The 14,542-nt window shown below is 44.7% G+C and overlaps 2 protein-coding genes across 2 annotated transcripts; both read left to right on the forward strand.

Annotated features, from left to right (window-relative positions):
- Positions 1-357: 357 nt before the first annotated feature.
- LOC103648678 (two-component response regulator-like PRR1) lies at positions 358-3,635 on the forward strand. The gene is made up of 11 exons (XM_020548874.1): positions 358-364; positions 449-610; positions 702-835; positions 960-1,127; positions 1,312-1,393; positions 1,502-1,980; positions 2,145-2,345; positions 2,557-2,762; positions 2,860-2,995; positions 3,110-3,239; positions 3,380-3,635. Exons 1-11 carry the CDS (start codon positions 358-360, stop codon positions 3,532-3,534), a joined length of 1,860 nt encoding a protein of 619 aa, XP_020404463.1. The 3' UTR covers positions 3,535-3,635.
- Positions 3,636-6,087: 2,452 nt separating this feature from the next.
- LOC103646509 (serine/threonine-protein kinase D6PK) lies at positions 6,088-9,465 on the forward strand. The gene is given in 3 exon segments (XM_023301616.2): positions 6,088-6,489; positions 6,492-8,052; positions 8,355-9,465. Coding segments are annotated over 3 exon segments (2,430 nt in total). The 5' UTR covers positions 6,088-6,473; the 3' UTR covers positions 9,208-9,465.
- The last annotated feature ends 5,077 nt before the right edge of the window (positions 9,466-14,542 follow it).

Consider the following 14,542-nt stretch of genomic DNA (forward strand, 5'->3'; position numbering starts at 1 on the left):
CACGGCGTCTCGACGCCCCCGTCCCCGGTGAAGCATCACGGCGCAGCTTCGGCGGCGGCATGTTCAGTGGCTGCAACAGCATGGAGGTGATGTACGTGTCGAGGATCCGGCTGAGCAGCTGCAGCGCGCGACGACCACCGCGGCGCGCTGGCACGGCAGCGGCGTAGCCGGACGAACCTCCAGCCTCCCGAGCCGAGGACCGCTCGCCGTCCGAGCCTGCAGGTGCCTCTGCCCGGAGTCGGCGGCGGCGGTGCCCGCGGCCGCTGGTAGCCGTTGCAGCTCCTCCTACGCGCCGGACTCTGCTTGCTTCTCACCATGGGCTTAATCATTAGTAGTACTATAGATACTACCAATACGATGGCTTGTAATGATAGGGATCTGTTGGGTGTCATGTGTGCCTTCAGCTTACTGTTGTGCTGTTGTTGTGGCGGTAAACTTTCTCTTTCAGTGACCTGCGCCAAGTCTCCGCGGCAGGTGATCAATATCCTCAACTACGAGGGCGGCGAGATCGACATCATCCTGGCTGAGGTCGATCTGTCGGTCTCCAAGTGCTTCAAGATGCTCAAGTACATTGCCCGGAACCAGGACCTGCGTCACATCCCCATCATAAGTAGGCTGCATTCCTATACTCTGCCTGCCTCGTGCCTGTTACTGTGATTGTGCTTGCTGTGACCATCCTCCTGTTCGATGGAACCGTGCAGTGATGTCCAACAGAGACGAGGTGTCTGTTGTTGTCAAGTGCTTGCGGCTTGGCGCCGCCGAGTACCTGGTGAAGCCGCTGCGCACGAATGAGCTGCTGAACCTTTGGACCCATGTGTGGCGGCGGAGACGGATGGTAAAGGGCACTATGCTGACTCACCTTAACCTCTGCGTTTAGAAGCATGCTCTAGGCTGAGATGCTCGTAGGCGTTGATGTACCGCCGTGAATTATTCTTTAAATCGAGTGCTGGTGTTGGCAGCTTGGTTTGCCCGAGAAAAACTTCTTCAATGACAACTTCGAGTTGGTGCTCTCAGAACCTAGCGATGCCAATACCAATAGCACCACCCTCCTCTCAGACGAGACCGACGATAGGCCTAAAGGAAACACGAATCAAGAAACAGGCACCTCAAAGCAACTTGAATACGAGGTAATGAACCAAGCACCCATTTGGAAGATTGTTGCAGTCCAGTTTTTTTTGTTTGTCTAGATGTTTCCAGTTCTGTTGTTTGATGTTGCCACAAAGATCTGCCCTTTTGGCTCTATGTTGTATGTTGATGACATGCTAACAATATACTTGTTTAAATGCCCTTCCACTTCTTTGCGTGTTTCAGTCTAATCCTTCGGTTGCTGAGCCCGACCAGAGAGAAAAGATGGAGGGTGTTCCAGGCTCTGCCCTAGATGCCAGTCAAAAATGTAAGATGTTTCAGCCGGACCTTTGTTCTGCCCTGGAATATCTGGTCTTGTATTGTTAATCACCTTTATTTCTCTATCTGTTTTCTAATAAATTATTTTAATTGCCAGCCTCTCCGAGAAGAGCGTTTTCACGCCCTATAAAAACTAACCTGAGGGTTGCCGAGTCGTCTGCATTTCTAGCATATGTCAAGTCAAGCACCCCAGCCACCAGCTCATTTGACAGCGAATTACAAAGGGGTGGCAGCCGATTAGATTCCTTGGATAACCAGGGTAATTGCTCTAGCGCAACCGATAGAAGTGACACCGGTACTGATGTAAATATTCGGAACAAAGAAGCTTTTGAGATGCCTGCGCAGTACCCTATGGTATGGTTTTCTTCCTCTAACATGCATATGGAGCGAAGCAGCGAAGGACATAATGATACTTTAGGAACTCCACCTGCATACCATTTCCCATTTTATTATCCAGGGATGGTAGAGCACAACATGGCACTTTCATCGGCGCAAGATTTTCAAGCAAACATAAACAATGCTCAAGCACATACACCGCAAGAAGGCACATTTAAGATTTGCCATTATGCAGGGGAGGTTGGTGAATTCTGTCTTGTTTTATCTTTAAGCTATTTCTAATCTTCAACATCCTCCAGATCTGCAAGTTTGCCCATTCAATAGTTGATTATATACTAATTTGCTGTTGTAGCTCTTCTATATGCAACATGATAGTGGTCCTGATTGGCTGATTTTCATTCCAGGTGACATATGATACAGCTGGGTTCCTGGAGAAGAACAGAGATCCACTACACTCTGAATCGATCCAACTACTATCATCATGTAAATGTGAACTTCCAAAACATTTTGCCTCTGTCATGGTTGCTGATTCTCAGAATAAATCAAGTCTGTCATGGCATTCAGTAATGGATACACAGAAACAAAGTGTTGTCACGAAATTTAAGGTACTGATTCAAATCTTCCATTCTTTCATCTTCACAGTAAATATTGTCAAAAATGGTTCTCTAGATCTCTATGCTTTTGGTCTATATAAGTTGTATACAGTTTCTTGGTAGTTCTTTTGATTCTTTGTTCATAATAATACCTTAATGCCTTATCATTCTTATATAAAGTTGTATTACATTTAGCCATCCCAATGCTCTGCTGTGTATTCAGGCTCAACTGTTCAAGCTGATGCAGCAGTTGGAGAGTACAACCCCACATTTTATTCGATGCATTCAACCAAATAGCAAACAACTTCCCAGGTTATTCGAGCATGATCTTATCTTGCACCAGCTTAAATGCTGTGGGGTGCTTGAAGTTGTCCGGATATCAAGAACATGCTATCCAACTAGGATCACTCACCAACAGTTTGCTGAAAGGTTGCTAATTCGTAGAATCTGACTTAAAAAATTTACTTGTTTTATTTTGTTTGATACTGTGCGTCACTTGACTTGCTATTTGTTCAATAATACACAGATATGGGTTTCTTCTCTTGCGTTCGATTGCATCTCAAGACCCACTTAGTGTTTCAATTGTTGTTTTGCAACAGTTGAACATCCCCCCTGAAATGTATCAAGTTGGCTACACAAAATTGTTTTTCCGTACAGGACAGGTACAATGCAACGACCAGCTGCACTAGCATACAAAATGCTTTAATAGTTTGGTTTAATTTTCGATCACACCTGCTATATTTTATGTGTGGTTTCTAATCTTGATTATTCTGTAGGTTGCTGCACTGGAAAATGCTAAAATACAGATGCTTCATGGAACCCTCCGTATTCAGAAACACTTCCGGGGTATGCATTCTCGTCAGGGATATCAACGACTCAAGAAAGCGACAATGAATTTGCAATCATGTAATATACTTCATTTTCTTTTTGTTCAAAACATTCCTGAATTCTAATACTATGAACATCTATCATACTCTTCCTATTTTAGTTATCGGCTGACAAATGCTGTTTATTTTATCTTATTTTCTTGACTTTCCAAACTGCAGTTATACGTGGTGAAAGAGCAAGAATACACTTTGATAATCTTGTCAAGAGATGGAGGGCAGCTGTTCTAATACAGAAGTACACTAGGCGTCGACTTGCAGCTAACATGTTTAATGATCAACTGAATCATATCATTATTCTTCAGTCTGGTAATTAATATGATAAAAATGGGCATATTAACATTACCCTAGAGTACTGGATCTATCTAATCATGTGTTGTCATATGTTGCTGCAGTGATGCGTGGGTGCCTGACTAGAAGGAAAAACAAATCTAAACCAATTTGCTACTGCTATACTAGAGAGAAGAAGGTCTACTCGACGGCGATACTAGAGAGAAAAAAGTCACCGAACCGCCTTGTCGTCGACGAGGCCACCAACGACGATAACTCCATCGTCGCATTGCACCCTGACAGAGGTTGCAGCTCTTCCGCGACGATATTGTGCTCCTCAAGGTCTTATATTATATGGCTAATCTGAGCTTGTTGCAACAGCTTTGGGATGTTGAGCTAATTTAGCATATTGTATTATCACGTGACCGATCTCTGTGTGTTCGATCTGAATTCCGTGTATTTGGAGTGCAGACCTGTTAGAAAGAAACTTTGCTTTTATCTCAAGTACTTGCTGAAGTGTTTAATGTTGTAATTTGTTGTATTGTTTGAGAACTTGAGTATGCTGAGGCAGTGAGGGTATTTGGGCTCCCTCTGCTTTGCTGCTGTAGTGTGTAGATTTTAGAAATTTACCAATTCACATTCGTACACCATTGATTCATTTGAAGGTAGTAGTAATCTAGATTTCTTTTATTGCTTGCTTCAGTAACATATTTTAATATACTTGGTTTGTTGTGTTCAAATCTCCTCATACATTTGTTCTATATTTAAATGCAACCATTCTTTTTGTATGAATTAATTCATTGTTCATAGTTAGAACAGAGAATCAACACTATTTAGTAATGCATGATTAACTCATTGTTCATAGTTAGAACAGGGAAGCAACACTATTTAGTATTATTCAAATTTGTCTTCATTGTTCTGCTAGATGAAGATGATGTGCTGCATACAAAATTCTTTTTTTGTGATCCCTATCGTGATAATTTGGATTTGATGGCTGTACTTGTAACTCAAGTGTGTTCAAGGGACTGGTCAATTGGATATGGGTTGGCCTATCTTTTTTAAAGTCTCTTTATGGCTACTGTTTGTCCACCAGTGCCAGGATGTGAAATATGGGAAGCGTGTTCACATTCTTCCAATTGATGATACAGTTCAAGGCATTATAGGGAACCTATTTGATGCCTTCTTGAAACGTAAGTTTCTGATCTTGTGAATTTCTTAGTTGATCTAGGTTTTTTTGGGCATCAGCATGGCTCCATGGCGCTTATTTCTCATGTTACTTCAACTGAAGTAGCTCCCTTTTCTTTTGTTGTCAATGGTTTACTGAGTTCTGATCAAGGAGGAGTCTGCCATTTATACTACCTAATTAATATGCTTGTATATTGTTTCTGCCATTTCATGTAGACCTTGCAGCTGTTTTGTCATAATAACACCCCTTATGGAACTGTGCAACATACTTCCTAGAAGCATACAGGCCCGTGAGGAAAGGAGACCTTTTCCTTGTCATGGGTGGAATGAGAAGCGTGGAATTCAAAGTGATAGAGACTGACCCTTCTGAATATTGTATCGTTGCCCTAGATACTGAAATATTTTGTGATGGGGAGCCTATTAAGAGAGAGGATGAGGAGCGTCTTGATGAAGTTGGTTATTATGATGTTGGTGGAGTTAGAAAGCAAATGGCCCAAATCAGAGAGGTTGTTGAGCTTCCACTACGTCATCCTCAGCTTTTCAAATCTATTGGTGTGAAGCCACCAAATGGCATATTGCTATATGGGCCACCTGGTTCTGGAAAGACTCTTATTGCTCGTGCTGTTGCAAACGAGACTGGAGCCTTTTTCTTTCTAATCAATGGTCCAGAGATAACAAAATTTATATGTATAGCTAGGATCACCAATAGATTATAAAATCTTTTCTCATAACAATATAACACATTTATATATAAGTTATCATGATATTATATGTTCCCGTTGCAACGCACGGACATTAACCTATAAATTAATAGATGCTTGCAATAAAGAAAGGCGTAAATCCTAGGGTGGTGGCGGTGTGGGGCCGAGGGTTTTATCGGTTTGCGACGGGCGCGCCCCTGGGTGCACGGCGACCGTGTGAGGGAGAGAGAGGAAGAAGGGGGCGAGCGAGAGGAGGCCACTGGATCATCTGCTCCTCGTGATGCGCGCCGCTCATTGCTGCCGAGCGCTGCCGCTTTCGCCCGCTTGAACTCATCCTCATCCCCACGCCACTCCCCCACTCTCGCCGCTCCTCGCCGCCGTTTCGGCCAGAAAACCCTAGCAAATCCTCGCTCGCAGCAGCCAGCTTCTCCAAGTGGGAGCAACCCGCGCCGCCGACCGAGCGCGAGCCGTAGCAGCTCCCGCCGCCGCCACCCTTCGCGTGCCGCGCCAGCGCCCTCGGCCCCGGGTGCCGCCGTCCGGTAAGACCCCCCGCTCAACCCCCAGCTCCTCTTGCAGGTCACCTATTTTTGTTTTTCTTTTTTCTTTTTGGTTTGGGTTGCTATCTTTGTCCAAGTCGTAAGCATATCCCCAGTTTTTTTTGGGAGGGAGGGGGGGTTGGGTTGCTCGTCTCCTTACGATGTCTTCTCCCTCAACGCCCAGAGGTTTACGGATCTTGCATCATTTTGCTAGGAAAAGAAGGGGAACACCCTGCCTCGCGCCCTCGTCTACCGCATCTCTGTTGTTCCTTTTGCAATCTCCCTTTATTTTTCCATTTTAAAAAATAAAATCTTAGCTTTGGAGCGGGTAAGAGAAAACGGCCGGACGTTGGAAACCAAGATCTACGGAATCTTCAGGCTTTAACAGTTCTTTAAAGACTTCTTCTCTACCATTTGTGCTAGTTCCGTCTGTTTTTCCCCGTATTACCTGATTCATTTCATTTTTCGTTCTTCTGCAGGACTCCGTGATGCCGGTTCTTGGCCCGGGAAAGCGGCTTCGTCGGCCACCTAAGTGCAGGCAACCGTCGGTCCTGATGACTTGAAATGCGGCAGCCCTTCTACGGCCTCCCACCCAGATGAAGATGCAGCTTGTGGAACCGGAAGGCTCGAAGGGGATGGGTTCTCCTGGGTGCTCGGAGATAGTCGAACTGGTGGACGAGCCGAAAGATGCTCGTTCGTGTGGGCTTACCCACTTGAGGGTGAGGGTCAAGCCAGTGGGGCAGGAGCTTGGGGCACGGTCGTGCTCGGTGGAGGATGATCTTGACCAGCTCATCAGATCGATCAACGTGCGCACGTCGGCGAGGGCTTCTGGGCAGACGAGCACGGATAGGCGGCTTATTGCGCTTGGGAAGTCGCCAGTGTCGAGCTCAGAGATTGTGGAGTCCGTGAGCCTGAAGCAGGCCCTGAGGAAGATGTGCATCTCACAGGCGTCGGAGATGGCAGCCATGAAGAGACTGTCAAAACCGACAGGGGTGTCCACCCCTTCTGATTCTGGAGCAATCAAGAAGCTACATGGCTCTGTTGCAGTTCAAACCAATGAGGAGCAAGATGACAAGAGTAAGGCAGGGAAAGTTTCTGTGAAGCCTGAGAAATCGGCAGGAAGTTCAGTGGGTAAGCCAAGTGAAATCAGTAAGGGGCAGAGCAAGAGCTCAGCCAAGAAGAATTTGAGATCAGCATCTCCTACCACAGGGAATGTTCATAAAACCAGAATCCAAGATGTGATCAGTAACAAGTCATCAGAGGGAGTTGAAGGTATTTCTGTAGAAGTAACTCTGCCAAAGCAGAGAAAAGGTAAATCAATGAAAACATCTAGCCCCCGGGCTGTTCCTGTAGGTGGCTCACGGTTGGTGAGGCCAATGTTTCGGAATAAAACCTCGACGAAAAAGAAGGTGAAACCTGAACCTGCTATAGTGCCCGCATCACACAAGCATTGTGAGACGAAAGGTCCTAAATCTCACACTAGTAAACATCAGGAGTCCCTTCAGGATGAACCCAGAACCCCAGCGCCAACTGACAAGAAGGCTGCTGTCAGCTCCACCACTGTTGATGGAGCTGATTTTGGCACTAAAGGATGTGGTGTCGGTGTGATCCATGGCTCGAAGGTTGGTGAGTTGTTAAGATCAAAGGAGAAGGGAGAATGCTCCCAAAGCTCTAAGAGTAGCATTGGTGATTATAGCACCAGCACAAGCATCAGTGAGGACAGTTATGGCAGCTTCAGTGCTAACAGAAGCAGGCCTCACATGTCAAAGGATGTGAGATGGGGAGCCATCAGGCGCATGGCTATCCAACAAGGGAGCTTGGGATTAAAGAACTTCAAGCTTCTCAAACAACTTGGTTGTGGGGATATTGGCACTGTTTATTTGGCTGAGTTAGTGGGCTCAGACTGCATGTTCGCATTGAAGGTTATGGACATCGAGTACCTCATAAGCAGAAAGAAAATGCTCAGAGCACAAACTGAGAGGGAGATACTGCAAATGCTCGACCACCCATTCCTTCCAACCCTGTATTCTCATTTCACGACGGACAACCTTTCTTGTCTGGTAATGGAGTTTTGCCCTGGTGGTGACCTACATGTTCTTAGGCAGAAGCAACCTACCAAAACCTTTTCGGAAGCAGCTGCAAGGTATGGACCTTTACTTGTGTCACCAATGTGCTATCTTTATGCACTAGTACACATGAACCTGTCATGATTGAACTACTTTACCAAGAACTAAAAACGGTGATTATATGATCTCACTGCATTTGCTACCAGATAGATGTTTTTGTCCGATGACAGTATATCATGCTGTTGTAATCCAATAATTTACATTTTTTATATAGATTGCATTTTACTAGTGAGTTATTGTAACTTATGCTAATTTACATTTTATTTACATTTTTCATTTTAGTACTGAGCTATTATAACTCGAGATCTACATTTTGTAGATTTTATGTCGCTGAAGTCCTCTTAGCCTTGGAGTATCTCCATATGTTGGGGGTCATATACCGTGATCTGAAGCCAGAGAACATCCTTGTTCGTGAAGATGGGCACATCATGCTCTCAGACTTTGATCTGTCGCTGAGGTGCTCAGTGAGCCCAATGCTTGTGAGAACATCATCAGTAGACAGAGATGAGCCAAGTAGGCCTTCTGGTCCCTGTGCACAAAGCTGCATTGATCCCCTGTGTATCCAGCCATCGTGGAGCAATTCGTCTTGCTTCACGCCCAGTCTGGTTTCATCTACACCGTCAAGGACACGGAGGACTAGAGCTGAACCCCTGAAGAAACCATCACTTCCACAGCTCGTTGTTGAGCCTACGGAAGCAAGGTCAAATTCGTTTGTTGGGACCCATGAATATCTTGCCCCAGAGATCATTCGAGGAGATGGCCATGGCAGCTCGGTTGATTGGTGGACTCTTGGAATCTTCCTTTACGAATTACTCTATGGCAAGACACCATTCAGGGGACCGGACAATGACGAAACACTCTCAAATGTGATCTCACAGGGCTTGAAGTTCCCTGACAGTCCAGCATTAAGCTTCCACGCTCGAGATCTGATCAGAGGGCTGCTTGTGAAAGAACCGGAGTACCGGCTTGGCTCGTCGAGAGGAGCTGCTGAGATTAAGCGGCATCCCTTCTTCGAAGGTCTGAACTGGGCCTTGATCCGGTGGACTTCACCACCAGAGACCCCGAAAAATATTGATACTGCAGCAACACTCGCGGGAACACGCAAGAAAAAGGAAGGCAAATGTCTGGAATTCCGGCTGAATGGCGACGACATCGAGTTCGAGCTCTTTTAGTTGTAGCTGTAGTGGTAGTCCCAATGATATATCAGTACCACGTAAGCGCAAGAGTAGTCTTTAGTCCCCCTTCCTTGCAGATTTCTGTTCATCCTTGGTCATTTCGGACGTTGGGAAGTAAGGTAAGGTTGGCTGATAAGCATGTAACTTTATGCGTTGTTAATACTATCCAATATTAGAAGACGCTGTTGGAAAATTCCTGGGCATGTGCGAGATGCAACTAGTAGAAACAGCACCTTTGTGTTGCTGGATGAAACAGTCTGTGCGTACCTTGATAACGCTGGGAAATAGTGACTCGAAGTCGAAGTGAGGCCTGTAACTTTATTTCATGTTAATTGGTGAAACAAATCTTAGATATACACAAATGTATCTAAAACATATATAAACAAAAAACAGGCCTATGGCAAAAGGTACTAAGTAACCTCAAGCAATCCTTTAGGGGCTACATCATACTAAGTAACCCCAAACAATCCTCATGGATTACTTTGGGGCTACATCACACTGATGTGCTCACCGGCAAGAAAGCCTTGGACCGAATCCAAAAAGTTGCACAAAGACTCCAGAACTGCTGTCGGGTATCTAGGAAAGGGATACCCAACACGAGACCCATAAACATCTCTGGACCATTTACTGACCAAGTCCCCGTCGAGCAAATCTACGAAGCAGGACGACCGACCAAGACCCCGCCAAGTAAGTCTGCGAGGCGGGGCGAATGACTAAGCCCTCGCCGAGCAGGTCCGCAATGAAGGAACTAGGGCAGACGCTGTTGGCCCACGATGGACGCCACAAGACGCAACATCACCAAACCACGACCGGACCGTACCTACAGTACCAAAGGGCCCAGACAGACACAATAGAACACCCCCACGTGCGCCCACAAATATACCCTCACTGACTTGCGGGGCCAGACAACTCTGGTCGCGGCGACCTCAGCACCAGATTCTCTACAGTGACCCATACACCGGAAAAGACGAGACAATACCCTATACCGGACGTATACCTACACATGCTTGATATTTGACGCAAGGGGAATGACGGAAGATGAAACAGTACCGGACATGACTTTGAACCTTACCATAAGCCCACTTTGTGGGACACGTCAGGTACCGCAACGCCGACACCAAGCAAGCTACAGGGACTCGTATACCAAACAGACAAGATGGAACGCCATACTAGGAGTACGACAACGCATGACCCTATGGACGATGTCAGGAGGACTACACCATCTAGAGGCAGCAAGCTGAGCCCCATCCCAGTAGAATATGAGTTCCCACTGTAAAGTGCCCCATGAGCTATAAAAGGGCGGGGCAACTTGCTTCCTAAACACAAGCACACCAGATGTAACACGCCTCAAAACTATACTATGATCAGCACCACACTGGACTAGGACAAAAGCCTAACCAGTATGAACCCAGTATCTTAGCTCCTCGCTCGGATCTCCGTGATCCACCATTTGGTATGAGTTCGCGCTTGCATCCCCACCGAACACAAATCTATTGTCCCCCCGGTTTCCAAAACCACGACAAGAACCTTGTTTATATGAACTTTTAATCTTGAAACACAAAATGTTAATGTAGGTTCATATAATCAAAAATCATATCATGTGCCATGTGAGGGTAAGGTTAAGCTCATGTACATGAAAGAGTAAGCTCGTTTTCAATAGATATGTGATGAAAGATTATAAACAAAACGAGCATATGTGACATGTTATAAGATATGGAGTAAATACAAGACACGTCATAACATCACAACCATATCATACATATACAACAACATAAAGTGTGTAGGAAACAGGTGACGCCTAAGAGGGGGGGAGGTGAATTAGGACTTCTAAAACTTTCACTAAACTAGGCCACTAATAAATCCCTAGAGCAAAACCTATGCAAATAATCAAACTAGAATGTGCGAACTAGGTTTTGTCTAAGTGTTGCTATCTCTACCACAAAGGCTAAGTTTTAATCTACACTATATGAGTATGAATACAAGATTGAAACCTAAATGCTTAATATAAATGCAGAAACTTAAAGAGCAAGGTAGAGATGCAAACTCTCGTGGATGACGTTGGTATTTTTATCGAAGTATCCAGAACCACGCAAGGTCCCGACTAATCCTCGTTGGTGCCCCTACGCAAAGGGAAGCCCACGCGAGGGCCAAGCACCTCGGTCGAGTAACTCCGTAGAGAGCCGCGAGCCTTCTCCACGCGCAAGTGGTGCTCCGCTTCTGGCTCCTCTCGGACGCTCCCCGCCGTCTCCACTATCGAGCTTCCGTCTGAAAAGGCCACGGGCCTCGTTCCCTCCGGTAGACGGTAGCGGCCGTGACACAAACACGGTTGTCACAGTCTCGCAAGACTCTCGCCCACTCGGTACAATAATGGCTCGCACAAGAGCCGAGGTGTTGGTGGTTTATCTAAACTCACTCAACTAACTAGGATTCACCTAGAGCAAGTGCTAAAGCGGTCTAACTAACCTAAGCACTTCGCAAAGCACCTACGCTAATCACCGAGTGATTCTATTAAGCACTTGGGTGTAAGAGCACTTGGGAATGTCTACTATTTGCCTTGGTATGTCTCTTGGGCTCCCACACTTGGAAATGGCTGGTTGGGGGTGTATTTATAGCCCCCAACACAAAACTAGCCGTTGGAGGAAACCTGCTGCTTTCTATGGTGCACCGGACAGTCCGGTGCGCCTATCCATTAGGTCTGTTAGAGCAGGTGACCGTTGGCGCACATGCTTTATGCACCGGACAGTCTGGACTTCACACCGGATAGTCCGGTGATCTTCTCTCCATGGTGCCACCTGGAACTAGCCTGTTAGGGCTATAGTTCCTGGTGCACCACACAGTTCGGCGTGTGGCATCGGACAGTCCGGTGTGCCACCGGACAGTCCGTTGCTCCTCACACAGACAGTTCGCAGGCAACACTCCTTGTCTTCTTGGACTTTCCTTAATCTTCTTAATGTCTTCTTTTGAGGTGTTGCTTTCCTCAATGTCTTGGTCCAAGTTTACTTTAGCATCCTGTGATCTACAAACATAGACACTGCAAACACATTAGTTCATAGGTTATGTTGATCATCAAACACCAAAATCTATTAAGCCAAATGGCTCGAGGTCCATTTTCCTTACAAAGTGTATCATATTACACATGAGCATGTGAAAGAAAGTGAATATGGAAGCATCACACATAAAACATATGACAAATCAAATCGATGTGTATTTATCACTCATTACGCCCCTTATCAATCAAACTTCCCCTATCTAAATACTCTCCCCTCACACATACTCCCATCTCCCCCACTTTGGCGTCAAGCTCCAAAAATGTCAAAAAACCAAGGGTTTTGAGGAGAGGAAGACATAGTTGTGCTATGTACTAAAGGGTGAAGTGTGAACTCAAATTGTGTCAAGAGAGCACCCTCATTTGAGTCTAAAGAAGCATCAGTATGTCCCGAAGGTGTTATATTTGACTTGATGTTGTCTGGATGGCTGGTGGATGTAAAGAAAATGGACTCTGACCCATTTGACTTAGTGTTTGTGGTGTTTGATGATCAACATCAAGGTTCAAGATATTGGATATCGAAATTTAATCGGCAAGCTGGACATGAGCGACTAATCGGTTATCGAGGATTAATAAAAAATTAATCGGTAGGCACTAATCGGCTAAATAGTAGCGTAAATGTGCATTGTAAAAATTAGGATATAAAATATAGACAACTACACATCATCAATCTTCATCATCTTGCTCATAATCATCTGTTGGAGCACTTCATCATGGTCTGACTCAAACTCAACAACCTCATCCTGTATTTTGATGTCTTCACATTCACTATCAAACTCAAAATCATCTTCATGAAGTTCTCTAACTCTTGAACTTCTACAAAGTTGCATAACTTCATTTTCTTCATCAAAATCGTACATCAACATTTTTAGTCTTGATTCTCACTTTTTTGCTAAGCAAACTTGAATTTAATTGAACAAAGACAAGATCACTTGCACGTTGTACATCTATCTTATTTCTTCTCTTGGTATGCACCTACATTGCAAATCGTATCAGTCAAATAGAATAGACAAGGCTATTTTTAGTCTAATTGATGACAATATGACATTGGAAAAATTGAGTTACCATATCAAATGTGCTCCAAATTCTTTCACAAGAGGAATATGTGGTGTCTACAACATTGCTAGGCCATCGTGACAGACTTCTAATGGGCTTTTTGTTTGAATGGGCTATGTCATTGGCCGATAAATCGGGTCAATAATCAATTAATCGGGTCAACGACCGATTTATCGGGTCAATGAACGAATAATCGGGTTGATGATTACTTAGCTGATTACCTGTTAATCATATCAGACGTCTATCAAAAACGGTTATGTTTTTTATTAATAACGATTTTTAGAACACTGATCAACATAACCAGTGAACTAATGTGTTTGCAAGTGTTTGTGTTTTGTAGTTTACAAGATGCAAAGTGGATTGGACTAAGGCTCTAAAGATGCAACACCTCAAAAGGAGACCTAAAAGACCCATAAAAGACTTACAAATACTCAACACAAGTCCAAGACAAAAGACCAAAAGAGCCCAAGAAAAGAAGATAGAAGATTCAAGAAATGGGATGTCAGCTGGCGCAGAGAGCTCTTCCTTTGGCTCTTGGGTAGCTGGCACATCGAACCGGCCCAGTGTGCACCGAACCAAGGTCCAATGAGTAGTTCCCAATGGTCATTTGACGTATCGGTCTCCGAACCAGTTCGATGGTGCACCGGACCTCTGCGACAGTGCATAGAATCTGTGAGGTTTCTGTCACACCCGATTTTAGAAGGTAAACCGAATGCAAACCATGTACGTGCCAGGATTAGAAATTCACATATACAATGATTACATTATTGGACATCATCACACAGTGCACAAATAATAGCAGAAAGAAGTATTACTTTATTACATCATGATGTCTGAAACATTCACATAGTCATTAATTTAAACATAAATTAAAGTGCTGAACGAAACGTAGTAAGATAAGGCCTTCACAAACAACCGACTGGGGGTTTGTCGCTAATCTAGTTTAGAACTCCTCGAAGTCCTGAAATTCTTGAAAATCCTTCACGTTGCCTTCATATTCTCCTGAGCAATGGTTGTAATGGGGACAACCTGGTGTTTGGTGTTTAAGCAAGGGTGAGTAGTGAGTACACATCAATATACTGAGCAAATGTCCCATTTGGCTGAAGTGGACTAGCATTATGTGGGGTTAAGCTCAAAGCAATTGCTTTTAGTTGATCATGTATTTATAATTAGTAAAAACCAAGTTTTAGCATAGAACCCAAGTTGATATCCCAAAAGAAAGCACCTCCT

Source organism: Zea mays, chromosome 2, assembly GCF_902167145.1.
Source record: "Zea mays cultivar B73 chromosome 2, Zm-B73-REFERENCE-NAM-5.0, whole genome shotgun sequence".
In the NCBI taxonomy this organism is placed as follows: Eukaryota; Viridiplantae; Streptophyta; class Magnoliopsida; order Poales; family Poaceae; genus Zea; species Zea mays.

Excerpts from the sequence above, each read along its gene's own strand:
- LOC103648678 (XM_020548874.1), top strand. Across the intron at positions 611-701 it reads GCGTCACATCCCCATCATAA|TGATGTCCAACAGAGACGAG; the intron begins GTAGGCTGCATT and ends GGAACCGTGCAG. Across the intron at positions 1,128-1,311 it reads CAAAGCAACTTGAATACGAG|TCTAATCCTTCGGTTGCTGA; the intron begins GTAATGAACCAA and ends TGCGTGTTTCAG.